This window comes from Corylus avellana, chromosome 4 (genome assembly GCF_965113065.1).
Source record: "Corylus avellana chromosome 4, dhCorAvel1.hap1.2, whole genome shotgun sequence".
NCBI lineage: Eukaryota > Viridiplantae > Streptophyta > Magnoliopsida > Fagales > Betulaceae > Corylus > Corylus avellana.
The window spans coordinates 30,318,168-30,335,978 of record NC_142493.1 but is presented as its reverse complement, the minus strand read 5'-3'; the positions used below and the strand labels follow the sequence as shown (position 1 = coordinate 30,335,978).

Sequence of the window (17,811 nt, the reverse complement as noted above, 5' to 3'; positions counted from 1 at the left end):
CATATTATATTATCATTGAACGAAATGGGGGTTTGAAATTATTTTCCCTAAATTAAGGAAAACAATCTTCAAATGAGACAAACTAGTCTAGCGGAGCTCATGTAGGTTTGATCTGACATAAGATTTGTTTTTTACTACATGTTCTTGATTTTCAGATTTCACGTTTGTTGGGATAATGGACTGATTACGTACCTTTATGATTTTGTCAGATTTCAAGCTTGTTTCTTTTGTAATTTTCAGATTTCATAAATTTTTTGATAAAAACTTTATACAATTATAATTAGGGTAAATATATCATAAGTTCTTGGGTCAACGTGCTGAAATTTTTATCTCCCTAAGTTTTTTTTTTTTTTTTTTTGAAAATTTACTTACTGGGTTAATCGAAATACCAAGAAAAATTTTACTGTCAAAATTTTTTTAACTGTCATTAGCTTAGTTGAAACGCACCGTTTTATCACGTTAGCATATTCATTTTTTTTTAATTTAATTTAAAATAAATAAATAATTTTTTTAAAAAAAAATTTGAAGGGACAGGCCACCCTTAAACCCAAGCGGTGGTTAGGGGTGGCCGGCCCCTTCAATTTTTTTATTTTTAAAATTTTTTAAATTAAATTAATATAAAATTATTGTGTTGACGTAACAAAATAATGCATTTTAACTAATTTAATGGTAGTTAAAAAATTTTGATGGTAAAATTTTTTTTGACAATTAGATTTACTCGAGAAGTAAATTATTGAAAAAACAAAACCTTGTAAGGAGATAAAAATTTTGACACGTTGACCAAAAAAACTAATGATATATTAACCCTTCAAATTACGATCAGAAAACGAAAAAATTACAAAAGAAAAAAGAGGACATTTATATGACAAGAAGAAGAAAAAGTCAGTTTAACCCACGCTTTCTTGAACACTGTCCGATGTCTGTGGAAGGACAATCTTGTCCGTCCAAGTGTATAAGCGAAAAAGTGCATATTGTGGGCCCTTTCACAGCTTCATACGACTATATAATATAATATAGTACGAGGAAGGAAACCTCTCTTCTACCCTTCTCCGTAGCCTTCAGTCTGCACTATATATCCAGTGCTCCGCAGTCTACGCACGAATGCTTGGAGTTTGCCAATGCATGGGAGCCACAGCTGAGCCTGGTGATGTGGCAATACCCGCTTGGTTGTTTGTGTGGAAAGGTTATGGAAAATCTTTAATCTTTCACCTTCAACCCCTGCGAGTGCAGGGAATGCGCATTTCAGCCAATTGGTTGAAGACCGCCAGAGAATCAAAGTCCTCTCTGTCTGCGCTCTTTATCTTATCTTTGTACGTCTTTCTTTTTATTATTAATTTTTTAATACCTCATTTTTTTTTTATTTTTTTTTTTAATAATCCTTTTTCATCCTCCTTTTAGATTCAAAATAAGGGCTAAATACTTCGGATCTTCTGGAGTTTCATAGCTTTATTTTTTTTTCTTTGGAGTTTCATTTTCATCACAGAAGGTCCTTGTAGTTTTGATAATAGACCAAGTTAATCATCCGTCAGTTGACCGTTAGTTGAATTAACGGAATTTCACGTGAACCAATCAAATGTTGACATGTAACACATATTTAATTTTTTTTTAAAAAAAAAAAAAATTAAAAAAAATGTATTTTCTAAAAAAAAAAAAAAAGATAAAAGATAAAAGATTTGGCCACCCCCTTTGGCCATGGGGGTGGCCAGGCCACCCCCATCTGGCTGGATGGGGGTGGCTTGGGCACCAAGGGGGTGGATCGGCCACCCCCTTGAAGCCCAAAGGGGTGGCCGAAAACCACCCCCAGTACCCATTGGGGGTGGCTCAGCCACCGCCATGGAGCCTTGGGGGTGGCCAAAACCACCCCCAGTGGGTACTGGGGGTGGCCGAGCCACCCCCATCCGGCTAGATGGGGGTGGCCAGGCCACCCCCAAATGGCCAAGGGGGTGGCCGCCAATCTTCTTTTTTTTAGAAAATACATTTTTTTAAAAAATATTTTAGTAGGTGTCACGTGTCAACATTTGATTGGTCCACGTGGAATTCCGTTAAGTCAACTAACGGTCAACTGACGAAGGACTAACTTGGTCTATTATCAAAACTACAGGGACCTCCTGTGATAAAAATGAAACCCTAATAAGGAAAAAATAAAATTGTGAAATCGCAGGGACTAATTTAGTATTTAACCCTCAAAATAATTCTATTAAAGTCATAAAGATGATCAGAAAGAGGCATACCTTCTTTATCTTAAGAGTATATAACCATTGCTTCAAATACAACTGGTTAGTGAGGGACTTGTTCATGTATAGGCTCTCCAGGTTTTTCCAAAGTCCAGCGGCAGTTTCTTCATCGACAACTTCTCTCAAAACTCCATCTGAAAGAAACAACAAAATTGCATTGTGGGCTTTTTCATCAAGTTTCGCAAGTTCTTCAATTTCTTCAATTGCTTTAATACCAGTTCTTTCCTCTGGTGCTTCCAAAACCTTCGCAAAGCCTTGTTGTCGTAATAAAGCTCGCATCTTGATACGCCAAAGACTGAAACTATTTTAACCATCAAATTTCTCTACTTCATATTTTGCAGTAGCCATCCCGCAAAATAAATATCCAAGCTTTGATACCAGTTTGTTGAGATAAAATAATTATAGGATCACAAATGAAACAGAAAAAATAGCATAATAGACAATAACAATCAGTCACACAAGACACCAAAATTTAAGTGATTCGGCTTAACAAGCCTGCATTTACTGACGGAGACGATCTAAGAAAAATTCACTAACAAAAGATGAAGTACAAACAAAACCACTCAAACTCAAAAGCCCCAATACACCCAAACTCACAAACACACAAAAGAAAATTAAATACAAAAGAGAAATTAATATCTTAATTCTCTAAGAGCTTGCTTTCTTTTCTCTCTTATTATTATTATTATTATTATTTAATTTTTTTTTTCTCTCAAAAACAAGCTACTGTGCTCTCTCTTCTTTCTTTTACGAAGCTGCTGCTGTCCCTGTTGTGATGCGAAGCACGCGGCGTGCGTGGCACGCCCACGCACGCCAGTGCAAAAAATTTTTTTTTTTTTTTTTTATTTTTTTTAAAAAAATAATAAAATAATAAAAAAATAATAAAAAAAAAAATTTTTGTGCCTGGCGTGCATCACTGTTGATGCACGCCAGGCGTGCTTTCCATCATTACTCGTCCCTCAATAATATGACCGAATGGCATCAGTCATATATATATATATATATATATATATAAGTGGCTGTCGGCAAAAGAAAGACTTCAAGGCTAAGGAATACTTCACTGTGAAGTAAAAGAATTTAAAGCTTCTCCAAGAAGCATTCTAAGATGAGACGAAAGCACCACATAGCAACCAATAGAAATAGCATAGACTGGGGTCCACTGTCTGACTTTAGAAAATCAAGTCGCATGCGCTTCATTCGGTATGTTCTTTTAAGTACGATTAAAACGAGTTCAAAAGTCAGAACTTCGTTTCAATTCTAAGGAACCAAACAGTTTAGGGTTTAAATGAGTGTGTTTTGATCACAGATGGATCTTCTTCAAGGACTCTGGCGACTTATATTTGGTTCCCAAGACGAACGTCGTCGTGATGATCATAATGTTCGGAACAGAAATCCAGTGTACGAAAATCATCCATTCAATACAACCCCACCAAATTTTCCAAGCTCACGGGTGACTGGGGTGACTCGGGTGACGCGGAGTGCTCCATTTGGTCAACCAAATGTCGGCGATTCACCGACAACCAATCCACAACGTATTCAGGAGTTATTGGAAAGAAGGAATGAAGTTCATCAGAGTTCAACAAGTTCTAGACCATTTCAATCTTCATATAAACCATCCCATGGCCAATCTTCTTCTAGTCCATCTCCTTCGTCCTCTAATTCCGCAACATCTACATCTAAACAGCCTCCATCTTTTCCCAATCCATTGTTATCTTCCTCCAAACCACATCAATCTGCATCGAAACTTTCTCCATCTTCATCTTCCCTTAAAGACCCAACATATCCTTATAAATCGTCTGCATCTTCATCTAATCTGCCTCCCTCTTCTTTTAGTCCATCTTCTAAATCATCTGTATCTTCCCCCAACAGCCCTAAACCCCCTCCACAATATTTTTCTCCGACTTACTCTAAACCACCTCAATCTTCACCTTCACTAGCCCCATCATCATCTAAGCCACTCCCGTCATCCCGATCTTCCTCTGGACCGTCCCCATTTCCCTACAATGGACCTCCTTCTTCCTCTCGGCCACCTCCATCTTCCCCTTCGCAAACTCCAGCCTTTAAGCCGATTCTTTATATGGCTCCCTCTGATGAAATAAATGGAGAAACCAAGACGAGTTATGTATGGGAAAAGGGTTCACCTATATATGCAATTCCTGAGGATATCAAAGGTCTAATCAAGAAAGACATTGTGCCAGCAGTTCTAAAGCAGCCTTTGTCTCCTTCAACTTATAAGCATTACTTTGCTGCTCTGTTATATGCTGAGGATTTCTACTTGGAGGTACTCATGAATGCCCTTCGATATCATCCTTCTAACTGTTTATAAGTAAGCTGCTTTGTCAAGAACATAACTTGGTATGCTTTTTCTGTTGAATAATAAACTTAATTTTAATATTTAGTTGAGTCTTTTCATTTCATATTTTCATATATATGTTACTAAGTGTCTTTTCATTTTATATTCTCATATGTTATTAAGTGAGTTGAAGAGGTTGTGTCTTTTAGTTTTTCAAAAGTTATTTTACATGGGAGTTATATAAGATGTAAATGAATGAAGTTATTGTGAAGAAATTAGAAATGTCATTTGTATTCTATAAATACCCATGTAAGTAAATTATTTTATCAAGTTGAATAAAGTTGAATATTCCTCTTTTTTATTTTGTGTTATCTCTTGGGGAGTGTTATTTCCAATTTTCAACATTTTCATTTTGGCTTGTGGTAATTTTATGGTTTTATTTTTGATAAGTAACTTTATGCTTTTATTGGAATCAGAAATGGAGTGATTTCCAATTGCAGAACGTGATTTTGGAGTTGCAAGAAGCTCAAATTTATAAAAGGTCAAACGAGTACAAAAATTATAATAGAAATGTTGAGAAGGATGATAAAATCTTTGTGGTATTTGAGATTGATTCTGTTCCTGAGAAGCGGCCATTCATTTTATCAAGAGACTTGGTCTATGCACGACCTTCGGGTAAAACAGTCGAGCCGTTTAAGGTATGCTTCCACTTCCATTAAAACAGCCAATAGTTGTGTGCCAATATAAGGGAAATCTACTTACTATATATCCTTCTTCACTTGAGAAATTCAGAGGAGGTTAGAGGTGCTTGCGCTTTTCTACTTTGGCAACAAAGATAGTAAGCTAAAAATCAAGACAAGGAGGATGTGTCCTTATCACACGCCATGACATCAAATGTTTGACCAGATATTGATATTAATTATTAAAAAACAACAATTGATGGTGAACATTTATCACCCACGGACTGCAATTAGATGTATAAACAAATCTAGGGCTCGCCAAAAAAAAGATCAAATATATTTTTCATCCTTCTTTATCCTTCCCATTGTGTGATAATATTAATTGTCCTTTAATTTTTCGTTTCAAATTAATCTACTATTCCTTCCAATTGTAGAATATATTTTATAAGATATGAATCTTTGATGGAATCTCCTAGTTCTGTTGTGGTTTTGCTCTAGTTCTTCTTGGCATTATAACAAGAAACTAAAGCCCTGGTTTATAAAACCTTAACGATTCTTAAAATCTCAGTACGTAAGAGTGTTTATGAATTCACTTCTTTATTATATCTACAGCACTAACTATCAAAATGGTAAGCAGGGTTTGATCTATCGCGTGGTGAAGAGCACTTGTGTATTAGTCGAATTTGGAGATGATTTCCATTCACAGCATTGTTCAACTCGCAAATATGACATCAGCTTCTCATTCAACAGAGTATGTCTAAAAAGGGCTCATCAGGCAGTAGAAGCTGCATCACATCCTTTGCTCCTAAACTTCCTCTTTCCTGAATGTATCTCCCGAAAGAACATCCTCAACCCACCAGCTCGAGCCTATCAGGAACTTGGTGCAGATCAGTTCTCTGCTGTTCATCGCATTTTAAGCTTTCGCAGCTCACCACCTTATCTTCTTTGCGGCTCACTCAGTGTAAATAGGGCAAATAAGTCTCTATCAAGAACTGGAGTTGTTGTTCAAGAAGCAGTATTTGAAGCATATAAAACCTCCCCAGATAATCGAATTCTTGTATGTGCTCCTATAAACAGCACATGTGATGTGTTGAACAGAAGTCTAAAGGTAAAGATCCCAGAGTCGGATATATTTCGAGCCAACGCTGCATTTCGAGAGATAGATGGGGTTCCTATTGACATTCTTAGCTCATACATTATAGAGCGGGAATTATTTGCTTGTCCTTCACTCCAGCATCTTAGGAAATACAGGATAATTCTATCAACTTTTGTGAGTAGCTTTCGATTGCACAATGAAGGCATAGCTGCTGGACATTTTAGCCATATTTTTCTAGTGGATGCCTCATCAGCCACGGAGCCGGAGGCAATGGTAGCTTTGGCTAATTTTGCTAACGATAATACATCAGTTATAGTTACTGGTGCACCCAGAGACTCTTCAGGTTGGGTCCGCTTTGACGTGGGTAGGAAATATGGATTGAGGAAGTCATATTTTGAAAGACTTCTTGAACTCGAGCCGTATAGGAGCCCCGACAATCCAGTGTTCATCACAAAGCTGGATGACTTTGACCGATAGTACCTCTCTGTCACTCTCTTCAATCTCAACTGTTTTTGTGTGAACAGCAATATGCACTTGTGTACATGCTCTCATCTTACTTGGCGTCTACTTTAGTGTGTCTTGTTTCTGCTTCGCCTTCGAATTGAAGCTGTATGTATAACTGTTAGACCTCGTATGCAACTTGGTTTTTATTTCCTTCTCTCTTCCCATGCACTCGTGTTTTTTGATGACTCTTCAGATTCATCTCATGCATTATTAACAAGCAAAAACCGATTCCTGGGATTATTTTGTTACTTCACTAACTATTTGTATATCATTCAAGCGGTCTTTGCATCATATTAGTTTCCAGACGGATTCCTGTGGCTCTATTAATTGTTTTGATAGAAAATATTTTGTGGGAAAACACACTTTCGTTCCTTAGGAATTAAATTAACGCCAGGTTTCATATTATATATATTATCATTGAACGAAATGGGGGTTTGAAATTATTTTCCTTAAAAGGAGAGGAAAACAATCTTCAAATGAGACAAACTAGTCTAGCGGAGCTGTAGGTTTGATCTGACATAAGATTTGTTTTTTACTGCATATTCTTGATTTTCAGATTTCACGTTTGTTGGGATAATGGACTGATTACCTTTATGATTTTGTCAGATTTCAAGCTTGTTTCTTTTGTAATTTTCAGATTTCATAAATTTTTTTGATAAAAACTTTATACAATTATAATTAGGGTAAATATATCATAAGTTTTTAAGCCAATGCGCCAAAACTTTTATCTCCTTAAGTTTTTTTTTTTTTTTTTTTCCGGTCAATTCTGTTTGAGGTTAAGGGTGGCCGGAAGCCACCCTTTCAATTTTTTTATTTTTAACTTTTTTTAAAAAAAATTATTTCATTTTTTAAATTAAATTAATAAAAAATTATTATATTGACGTGGCAAAACGGTGCGTTTCAACCAATCTAATGGAGTTAAAAAATTTTGACAATAAAAATTTTCTTAACATTTCAATTAACTCAGGAAGTAAATTTTCAAAAAAAAAAAAAAAAAAACACTTAGAAAGATAGAAAGATAAAAATTTTGGTATCGTCCCAAGAACTTATTATATATTTAACTTTATAATTACCATCAGAAAACGAAAAAATTACAAAAGAAAAAAGAGCACATTTATATGACAAGAAGAAAAAGACAACACAAAAAGAAGAAGAAGAGAAAGTCAGTTTAACCCACGCTTTCTTGAACATTGTCCGATGTCTATGGAAGGACAATCTTGTCCGTCCAAGTGTATAAGCGAAAAAGTGCAGATTGTGGGCCCTTTCACAGCTTCATTCGACTATATAATATAATATAGTACGAGGAAGGAAACCTCTCTTCTACCCTTCTCCGTAGCCTCTGCACTATATATCCAGTGCTCCGCAGTCTACGCACGAATGCTTGGAGTTTGCCAATGCATGGAAGCCACAGCTGAGCCTGGTGATGTGGCAATACCCGCTTGGTTGTTTGTGTGGAAAGGTTATGGAAAATCTTTAATCTTTCACCTTCAACCCCTGCGAGTGCAGGGAATGCGCATTTCAGCCAATTGGTTGAAGACCGCCAGAGAATCAAAGTCCTCTCTGTCTGCGCTCTTTATCTTATCTTTGTACGTCTTTCTTTTTATTATTAATTTTTTAATAATTCTTTTTCATCACTTTCAGCTTCATTTGCTCACTTGTGCAGATCACCATAGTGGGATGAAGCCTGAAGAAGATGCTAAAAGTAGAAAGAACATGAGTTGACACTCACTCCGGATCAGTAAGTTGATTCCTTCATTTTGGATCTGTAACCTTTTTTTTGGGTCTTCAGAAGAAAATCTAGTGTAAGATTCATCATTGCTTGCTCCTTTTTCTTTATTTGTCTGTATGTTTGATCTTTAAAGTACGATTAAAACGAATTCAAAACTTTTCTCAGCAACCAAACAGTTTAGGGTTTAAATGAGTGTGCTTTGATCACAGATGGATCTTTTTCAAAGACTCTGGCGACGCATATTTGGTTCCCAAGACGAACGTCGTGATGATCATAATGTTCGGAACAGAAATCCGGTGTACAAAAATCATCTAGTGAATACAACCCCACCAAATTTTCCAAGCTCACGGGTGATTCTGGTGACTCGGGTGACGCGGAGTGCTCCATTTGATCAACCAAATGTCGGCGATTCATCGACAACCAATCCACAACATATTCAGGAGTTATTGGAAAGAAGTAACGAAGTTCATCAGAGTTCAACAAGTTCTAGACCATTTCAATCTTCATATAAACCATCCCATGGCCAATCTTCTTCTAGTCCATCTCCTTCGTCCCCTAATTCGGCAACATCTTCATCTAAACCACCTCCATCTTTCCCCAAACCACATCAATCTGCATCAAAACCGTCTCCATCTTCATCTTCCCTTAAAGACCCAACATATCCTTCTAAATCGTCTGCATCTGCATCTTCATCTGATCTGCCTGATCTGCCTCCCTCTTCTTTTAGTCCATCTTCTAAATCATCTGTATCTTCCCCCAACAACCCTAAACCCCCTCCAGATTCTTCTCCAACTTACTCTAAACCTCCTCAATCTTCACCTTCACTAGCCCCATCATCATCTAAGCCACTCCGATCATCCCCGAAGCCCGCCGCCCCATCTTCATCCCAGAAACCCGCATCTTCTCATAAACCATCTCTATCTTCGCTGAAAGGTACATCACCTATATATGCAATTCCTGAGGATATCAAAGGTCTAATCGAGAGAGGCATCGTGCCTACAGTTCTAAAGCAGCCTTTGTCTTCTTTTAATTATAAGCGCTACTTTGCTGCTCTGTTATATGCTGAGGATTACTACTTGGAGGTACTCATGAATGCCCTTAGACATTGCTGTTTTTAAGTTAGCTGCTTTGTCAAGAAAACAACTTGGTATATCAACCATCTTATCTACTATCTGCTTTGAAATCTATCTTGTTTATGGTGAATTGCTTAGTTAATGCTGACTTTGGGCATTAAAATCTTCATTATCTCTGTTGAACACAGTTGTATTCTTGTTAAAAGAGTATCTGATTGCAGGCTTGAACTTTCCTTGGTGGGGCAACCAACAAATAATTATTTATTTTCTCCCTTGAACAATAGAATTTGAACCTAGAGAGTCAACAAACAACGAAATATTCAAAACCAATCATCTGTTCCAATACAAAATGGAAAGAGGGGTCCCTAGATTTAATGAGAATCCTTCCACTTCATCTCTTAAAAACCCTTATTAAAATGTTTGAACTCTTGTATATGTGAGGGTGGCAAGTGTAAATGAACTGAATAGTTTTGTTAGACCCTTCATAGATGATATATAGGAGCAAAACAAACATTCAATTTATTTTATTTTATTTTTATTTTTTTAATTCTCTCTCTTCACTATCCCATTTTCACTCCTCTTTTTTTTTATCACAACGAGATCTTTTAAGAGTGTTTTACAATCTTATTTGCAGAAATCTATCATATAATATTGTATGATGGAGCATTATAGTAGAACTTTGTGATTGATGCAAAACTGTTAATTTCTTAATTTTGTATGCTTTTGCATTCTGGCTTGTGGTAACTTCATGCTTTTATTGGAATTAGAAATGGAGTAATTTCCCATTGAAGAACGTGATTTTGGAGTTGGATGAAGCAGAAAATAAAAAAAGGTCAAACAAGTACAAAAAGTATGATGGAAGTGTTAAGAAGGATGATAAAATCTTTGTGGCATTTGAGTTTGATTCTGCTCCTGAGAAGCGGCCATTCCTTTTATCAAGGGACTTGGTCTATGCACGACCTTCGGGTAAAAAAGTCAAGCCGTTTCAGGTAAGCTTCCGCTTCCACTTCCATTAACATATGCTTGATTAAATCACAGAATTCGTGTTAGTGATGAATACATGGGTTTATATGCATCCATAATGCAACTTGAGATAGTCTTATGGGTTAATCAATTGTTTTTCTTTGAGTTTTAAAATGGTCTAGAATGGTATTTCTTTACAGCATTTTGAGGTTAGAGGTGCTTGCGCTTTTCTACCTTGGCAACAAGTATAGTAAGCTAAAAATCAAGACGACAAGAATGTGTCCTTCTCACACATCAAATGTTTGAGCAGATATTGACTATTGAGTAGTGTATTGATATTAATTATCATAAAATCAAATTAATTATCAACTTTTTTGTTTTTATATGTCCACATAAGGGAAGGGGGAAGGGAATTCGAACTAGTGACCTTTGCTTCATGAGACGTGATTCACAGCCGATTGAGCTATTCCTTTAGGACATTATCAACTATTCATAGTGAATGTTTATCACCTATGGAGTGCAATTAGATGTATAAACAAATCTAGGGTATCCTATCAGCCCTACATTTATTTTGCGCCAAAATCAATTCTAAGTATTAGTTTATTTTTGTGTCATTAGAGGCCTTTGTAGTTAATGACAAGTATCCGCATCCCATCCACCAAAATTGATGTGACGTGGTTCCCCAACCAAAAAACCATTTTCCATCTACCAATCGCCATCAACTTTGGTGGATTGAATAGGGATAGTTGTCCATTATATAACAATTTTCTTTCACTCATGTTTTTATTTCGTCTTTACCCTTCCAATTGTAAAATATATTTTATAAGATATGAATCTTTGATGGGTTGTCCTGGTTCTGCTGTGGTTTTGCTCTGATTCTTCTCTTGGCATTAAAACAAGAAACTAAAGCTCTAGTTTATAAAACCTTAACTATTCTAGAAATCCCAGCAAGAGAGTTTATGAATTCACTTGTTTATCGTATCTACAACACTAACTGTCTAAATGGTAAGCAGGGTTTTATCCATCGCGTGGCGAAGAGCACCCGTGTACTAGTCAAATTTGGAGATGATTTCCATTCACAGCATTCTTCGACCTGCAAATATGACATCAGCTTCTCATTCAACAAAGACTGTCTAAAAAGGGCTCGCCAAGCAATTGAAGCTGCATCAGATCCTTTGTTTCAGAACTTCCTCTTTCCTGAATGCACTGACCGAAAGAACACCCCACCTGCTCAGTTTCCTGACTATCAGGAACTTGGTATAGATGAGTTTGCTGCCGTTCATCACATTTTAAGCTTTCACGGCTCACCACCTTATCTTCTTGGGGGCTCACTCAGTGTAACTAAAGCGGATAAGTCTGCAACTAAAGAAGCAAAACTATCAAGAACTGGAGTGGTTGTTCGAGAAGCAGTATTTGAAGCATATAAAACCTCCCCAAATAATCGAATTCTTGTATGTGCTCCTATAAACAGAACATGTGACGTGCTGAACAGAAGTCTGAAGGAGAAGATCCCAGAATCGGATATGTTTCGAGCCAACGCTGCATTTCGAGAGATAGATGGGGTTCCTATTGACATTCTTAGCTCATGTCCAATAGAAGGGGAATGTTTTGCTTATCCTTCCGTCCAACAACTTCTGAAAGTCAGGATAATTCTCTCAACTTTTGTGAGTAGCTTTCGATTGCACAATGAAGGCATAGCTGCTGGACATTTTAGCCATATTTTTCTAGTGGATGCCTCATCAGCCACGGAGCCGGAGGCAATGGTAGCTTTGGCTAACTTTGCTAATGATAATACATCAGTTATAGTTACTGGTGCACCCGGGGACCATTCAGGTTGGGTCCGCTCTGACGTGGGTAGGAAATATGGATTGAGGAAATCATATTTTGAAAGACTTCTTGAACTCGGGCCATATAGGATCCCCAACAATCCAATGTTTATCGCAAAGCTGGATGCCTTTGACCGATAGTACCTCTCTGTCACTCACTTGAATCTCTACTGTTTTTGTGTGAACAGAAATATGCACTTGTGTACATGCTCTCATCTTACTAGGCTTTTCTATTTGTGTGTCTTGTTTCTGCATCGTCATCTAAACTGTATATGTACATTCTCCCATCGAATGCTCTCTCTCTTCCCATGAACTTGTGTTTTTGGATGACTCATCAGATTCATCTAATGTATTATTTACAAGCAATATCCGATTCCTGGGATTATTGTGTTACTTCACTAACTATTTATACACCATTCAAGGCTTCAAGCGGTAGGCATACACGCGATCGTGTTAATGCTGACAGCTTAAACAAATTCCAGGTGAATTGTCTGAACCTCCGAATATAATTTAATTACTTACGACTGGTAGTAGGCGCAGAAAACCAGAAAACCCATTTCATATAGCAAAATTGATCCCTAAATTCACATATGGAATCACTTGTCCCAAAGGAAAAGAGGAAAAAGCAAAAAGCAAATATGTTAAAGTCAAAATCTAACTCAGATTTTAGGAATTTTTACATACAAGTCCTTCAAAAGAAGGCACTTGAATTCAATAATTCAACATGGCACTACAGATATGATGGACTCCCTCTATGGTGAAGGAGCCAATTGCTTCAATTTTGCCTGTAAGATTAACCCAGCTTCATCTGCTACGCTTTTCTTTTTAGAAGCAACCTGCATTTAGAATTTCGCAATCCTGTTATTAGAAGAGAACAATAATTCAATGTAATTAATATAAAGTAAACCCAATTATTAAATATTTAACATTTATAAAAGCCTCAATTCTTTTAAGGGATCCTCCTGAGCCTAAAGACGATTACTTATTTTGTATTTCTTAATCTAGATTACATATGGTAATTAATTTTCATCACACATACGTGTATGTGTGTGTGATGCAAACCTAATATCGTTAAGGTAAATACTTAATACATTGAATATACACTAAAAGCCAAATTCACACGGGAGCTAAATGGTGAAAGACACGAAAGAAACAAGTCATTTTAAAATCATGCCACTTATTGAAAGGTTTGAGGCTGAACTCTCTTGGAAGCTCTGTTACAGCCCTTTCTTTGTTTAATTATGTAAACTCTGTTGCAGCCTTGCTGGTGCAACTTCATCCTTGTCCTTTTTCTAGTAAATATCAACATCAGTCTTAAGAAGAATAAAGAAAAATTAAAGGGGGGCATTGGAGTGTAGGGAAGCCTTAAATCATCAATCATGGCTTATGCTGGACACAAGAGACAGAATTCTGATGTTATATTGCATACCTTTAAGCTCCTACGAATTTACAATATGTATGTTATGGGCTTATGGCAAAGGTTTGAGTGGAAACTGCTATTATCTATCAAAAAAATCAGTATCATATATACTGGGAACATACCTCAACAAGTTGGTCAAAGTTAGATCTCAGCAAGTTGATCTTGCGCTCACAATAATCTTTGCCTTCAGCCATTGTTTTCTGAAAATGCATAATGAACAAAATAAAATTGGGATGCATTAATGTGAAAAATTCAAATGCAAGAAAGTGTACCTCACAGGTGAGGCAACAATCCCCACATAGATTTTAAAAAGAGAAGGAAAAAAGAGGTGCGTAGAATAGTGCATTTACTCTCTCCTTCAAACAAAGACATGAACAAGGTAAGACATAAACCAAAGACATGAGTGGTTCAAAAATTATAATATGTCAGCAGATTCTGCAGAACAGAAATAAGATGCATACAGCCTAAAAAATCTCCCAGCGTTTTTCTGGTTTCCAGTGACCAAAATGGCAAACTCAATCATCCCTTCTTAAAAGCCTCTTTACCGCTAAATAAAAATAAGTGATCAACCCAATGTCTCTCTGGAGTCCTGTGCTCAGAGAGAAAACCCCTAATCTTTTTGTCTTTTTTTTTTTTTTTTTTTTTTCTTTTCTTTTCTACAACATTGTTCTTAGGTTCAGAATTTCAAAAGACTAAAGGGCTGTTGCCATTATCTAAGACCTCCATCACTCTTGTCCCCAAATAACCCTATTCTCCCCAGTCTTGTTTACTCCTCAATCTTATCTATAATCTGAAGAAAGCAGGACATGGCTATTGACACCTTATTGTACCACAACAACATATCAAACCCAAACCATTCTTGTTTTTCACGATTTTTGGTAAAATCATATGCATCAAAAGGTGCATGTACAGTTCCTAAGGATACAATTTTATCCTAAACAACTGATTTTATCGAGAAATATTACTTTTTTTAGGCCAAGAGGTTGATAGTGAGATCTCGAATCAACTTATTGGTCTTATGGTATATCTTAACATATAAAAACAAAAAGCTAACAGCACATGAATTCCAGAAGGAAAAATCAAAATCGTAATGCTTGGTTGTTGACAAAATGTAAAATTAAATTACTTGAATATCATTCGATTTCAGATTACTAACTATTTCGAACTACAGAAATAATTTTTAAAAAATATATAAATAAAAGAAAACACTATAAGCTACTAATACACAAAATAAAACATAGACCACATTGTGAATGGAAGCAGCAAGGGGAATAAAAATTGGAAGCTCAAGAGGCTGATCATACTTTCTTCTCTTTTCCTACAAATTTCTAAGTGTCCAATCAGAGGCCAAGTAAATTTTACAAAAGTAATTTGCATGAAATATGAAACCAATGGACAAAATTTATGACATAACTAAAGAATTTCAACATACAGTATCAGAAGCTAAACTGACCTCAATGAAGTATCCAGTGCCAACATCTACCAAGACTTTATCTGCGTCATCTAGTCTGCCAGGTACATATAGAGATGCCGTAAGAGGCACCAACATTTTCTTTCCTAAAATCAACAGAACAACAAAAGAAAAAAAAAATGTTAAAACAGGTAAATAAATAGATGTAAGCGCACAAACACTCACAAACAAGACACAACCATGACCATGGAGAGAGAGAGAGAGAGAAAGCGGAGTTCGGGGAGAGAGCTGCACTCTAATTGCATGCAGAGAGAGCTGTAAAAAAAGAAGAAAAATAATTCTGAACTATTGTTTATGGTTTGTTGGTTTCCATTTGAATGGTGCTTTTCTTTTTGGGAAACAGGGGGCAGGGAATAAAGATTAATTGGAAGGACTTACTCATCTTCATAATCATGGACGGCTTCACGTGCGAGCAAACATGGAGAGGAAAGAAAATAAAACAGTTTCTTTTCAATATCATTGATTCAAGTCTTCAAGAGGTCAACTAGCAACTATTTATAGAGTTGGAGTAGGGTAAACACAAATTTTAATCTACAGTTTCACCACATTAAGCATGGCAGAATCATATACCACGCTGCTGTACTCTGAGAATTGCCAAATTGCCCACTCCAACTTGCATAAAGATCCGCCACCTGACGAGGCATAACCCACTCTAACCCACAAAGACCAAAGACAGTATTCTATAAGGCCCTAGCAACCTCAAAGAGAAGTAAAAGGTGATCTACAGTTCCCCTCTCTTCTTACACATATCCTATCTACAACTCGTTTCAGTGTCATTACTACCAACTATTTTTACTAATCTAATTTTTTTTAAATACGTGACTTTTTGATGGGTTTGAATTGTTAATATTCAATTGTCACATGTTCAATAAAGGGTTGAGATCTTAGGTTTGTTAATATTCAATTGGCACCTTTTTACTTCATTACAGCTGAAGTTCTGAACTAAACAGAACTAAAATTAGATCTAAGCCCTAGTCGATGCAGCAAACATCCCCGTCATGGGGCACTGGATGACCAAATCCGAGGAAAAAACTTGGAGATGAAGGACAACAATAAGAAGGGCTGTTTGTACTCCTTTCTTGTAAGCCTTAGGTCATTACTTAAATGGGAAACTAAAGGCACCACAGTAGATAGGAGGCCTACAAGAAGGCTAAACAGACGGCAAATCATCGGGAATCACGCACAAAGGGAAAGCTCTCCAAGCTACCCATTCATCTCTACAGTTTCACTAAGCATCACTAATTCTTACATTGAAATTCGAGGTATAAGTTGTTTTCATTATAGGAGTTCTTAAAACGAGAAAGATTTAATGAAGACAAATAGGAGAAAAGAGAAACGAAGCAATTGAGAGAGAGTGGAGACCTTGAGGACGGAGAGAGAGGTCCTGGAGAGCGGAGGAGGCGAGCTCGAGGCGAGAGGTGGCGGTGCGGACGTTGTTGAGGCTGTCCTGGAGCAGATTCACTTCCAGATCCGCCTGCTCCTTCACTGCTTTCAGCTGCTCCAGGCTCATCTTCTCCATCTCCGATACCCTCATCGATGGCCCTCCTCCACTTCTCGACGACGCCATTGCCAACCAAAACGCACACACTTGGGCTCTTTCATAGATCGGGAAAACGAGTGCCTTTTTTAAGTTTTTCGACTAAATAAAAACGCTATTAAAAATAATAGAGAATGAGTCCCACAAGAGCCCCTATAGCTCAGTGGTAGAGCGTCAGTCTTGTAAACTGAAGGTCTGTAGTTCGATCCTGCATGGGGGCAAACAAGTTTTTGCCTACTTTTCCCTCTCTCTATCCCTCTCCGCATGAATCTCACAGCCCACAAACTGAAGGTCTGTAGTTTGATGAAAATAAGTTTTTCTTCTTTTTTTTTTGGGTGTACTCAAGATGCGGCCCACACGATTGTAGCATTTTCCACCCAAATCTGAACCTCAGTCCAGACTCTTACCCTACATTGTATTATTATTATATAAATAGACAGACCCCATACGACTTACACTAAGACTATTGCTAAACTGGAAGCCACGTCACCATTTAATAGATAAGGAGTGGGGGGGCTAAGTTTCCACATCAACACTCGTCAGCAACCCACGTCAGCAAGCAAGAAGTATGTGGAAAATGGTAGCGAGTAGATGACGTATATAAATACCAACCAAGGCAATAGCCTAAAAAATTTAACATTTGTGTTGTGTGGGCAACAAGAGCCCTCGAGCACTTTTAGCCGACTACGTGACCCATTTGCAATGGCCCAGGTCCATGATCGAATCAGGAAACGTGGGTCAAGTATGGTTTTCCAAGCAATTTCAACCCGTCTTATTTTATTATTGTACCTCTTATCTTGGCCAGAATACAGGAGTAAAGCTGAAGATGGTCCCAAATCATAACTCATCCAGATTTTCCACCATGAGTCATGACAATTAATTCAGGGGGACCCATCAATTATTGGGTGCTGGCCCTTTATGTTTTTTTTTTTTTGTGTAATAATCCACATCCACAAGTACATATTTATGAGATGATTAAAACGAT

The 17,811-nt window shown here is 37.0% G+C and overlaps 3 protein-coding genes and 1 non-coding gene across 6 annotated transcripts; 3 read left to right on the top strand and 1 right to left on the bottom strand.

The window, feature by feature from the left end:
* Nucleotides 1-3,512: 3,512 nt before the first annotated feature.
* LOC132178929 (putative RNA helicase SDE3) lies at nucleotides 3,513-7,103 on the top strand. The gene is made up of 3 exons (XM_088515854.1): nucleotides 3,513-4,515; nucleotides 5,004-5,225; nucleotides 5,845-7,103. Exons 1-3 carry the CDS (start codon nucleotides 3,541-3,543, stop codon nucleotides 6,778-6,780), a joined length of 2,133 nt encoding a protein of 710 aa, XP_088371980.1. The 5' UTR covers nucleotides 3,513-3,540; the 3' UTR covers nucleotides 6,781-7,103.
* A 1,208-nt stretch (nucleotides 7,104-8,311) lies between these two features.
* On the top strand, nucleotides 8,312-12,796 carry LOC132177137 (putative RNA helicase SDE3). Of its 3 annotated transcripts, none has more exons than XM_059589363.2 (5): nucleotides 8,312-8,393; nucleotides 8,471-8,545; nucleotides 8,746-9,618; nucleotides 10,377-10,598; nucleotides 11,586-12,796. In XM_059589363.2, exons 3-5 carry the CDS (start codon nucleotides 8,746-8,748, stop codon nucleotides 12,537-12,539), a joined length of 2,049 nt encoding a protein of 682 aa, XP_059445346.2. In that variant the 5' UTR covers nucleotides 8,312-8,393; nucleotides 8,471-8,545; the 3' UTR covers nucleotides 12,540-12,796. The 3 variants fall into 3 exon arrangements, with proteins under 3 accessions (XP_059445346.2, XP_059445348.2, XP_059445349.2); XM_059589365.2 differs by having other exon boundaries at nucleotides 8,351-8,369; XM_059589366.2 differs by lacking the exon at nucleotides 8,312-8,393 and having other exon boundaries at nucleotides 8,413-8,609.
* Nucleotides 12,797-12,929: 133 nt separating this feature from the next.
* PFD5 (prefoldin 5) lies at nucleotides 12,930-16,892 on the bottom strand. The gene is made up of 4 exons (XM_059589367.1): nucleotides 16,652-16,892; nucleotides 15,272-15,375; nucleotides 13,941-14,018; nucleotides 12,930-13,234 (listed from the first exon to the last, which is right to left on the bottom strand). The coding sequence occupies exons 1-4, from the start codon at nucleotides 16,854-16,856 to the stop codon at nucleotides 13,151-13,153; spliced, it is 471 nt and encodes a 156-aa protein (XP_059445350.1). The 5' UTR covers nucleotides 16,857-16,892; the 3' UTR covers nucleotides 12,930-13,150.
* An 83-nt stretch (nucleotides 16,893-16,975) lies between these two features.
* TRNAT-UGU (transfer RNA threonine (anticodon UGU)) lies at nucleotides 16,976-17,047 on the top strand. The gene has a single exon. It is a non-coding gene; the product is annotated as a tRNA-Thr (tRNA).
* The last annotated feature ends 764 nt before the right edge of the window (nucleotides 17,048-17,811 follow it).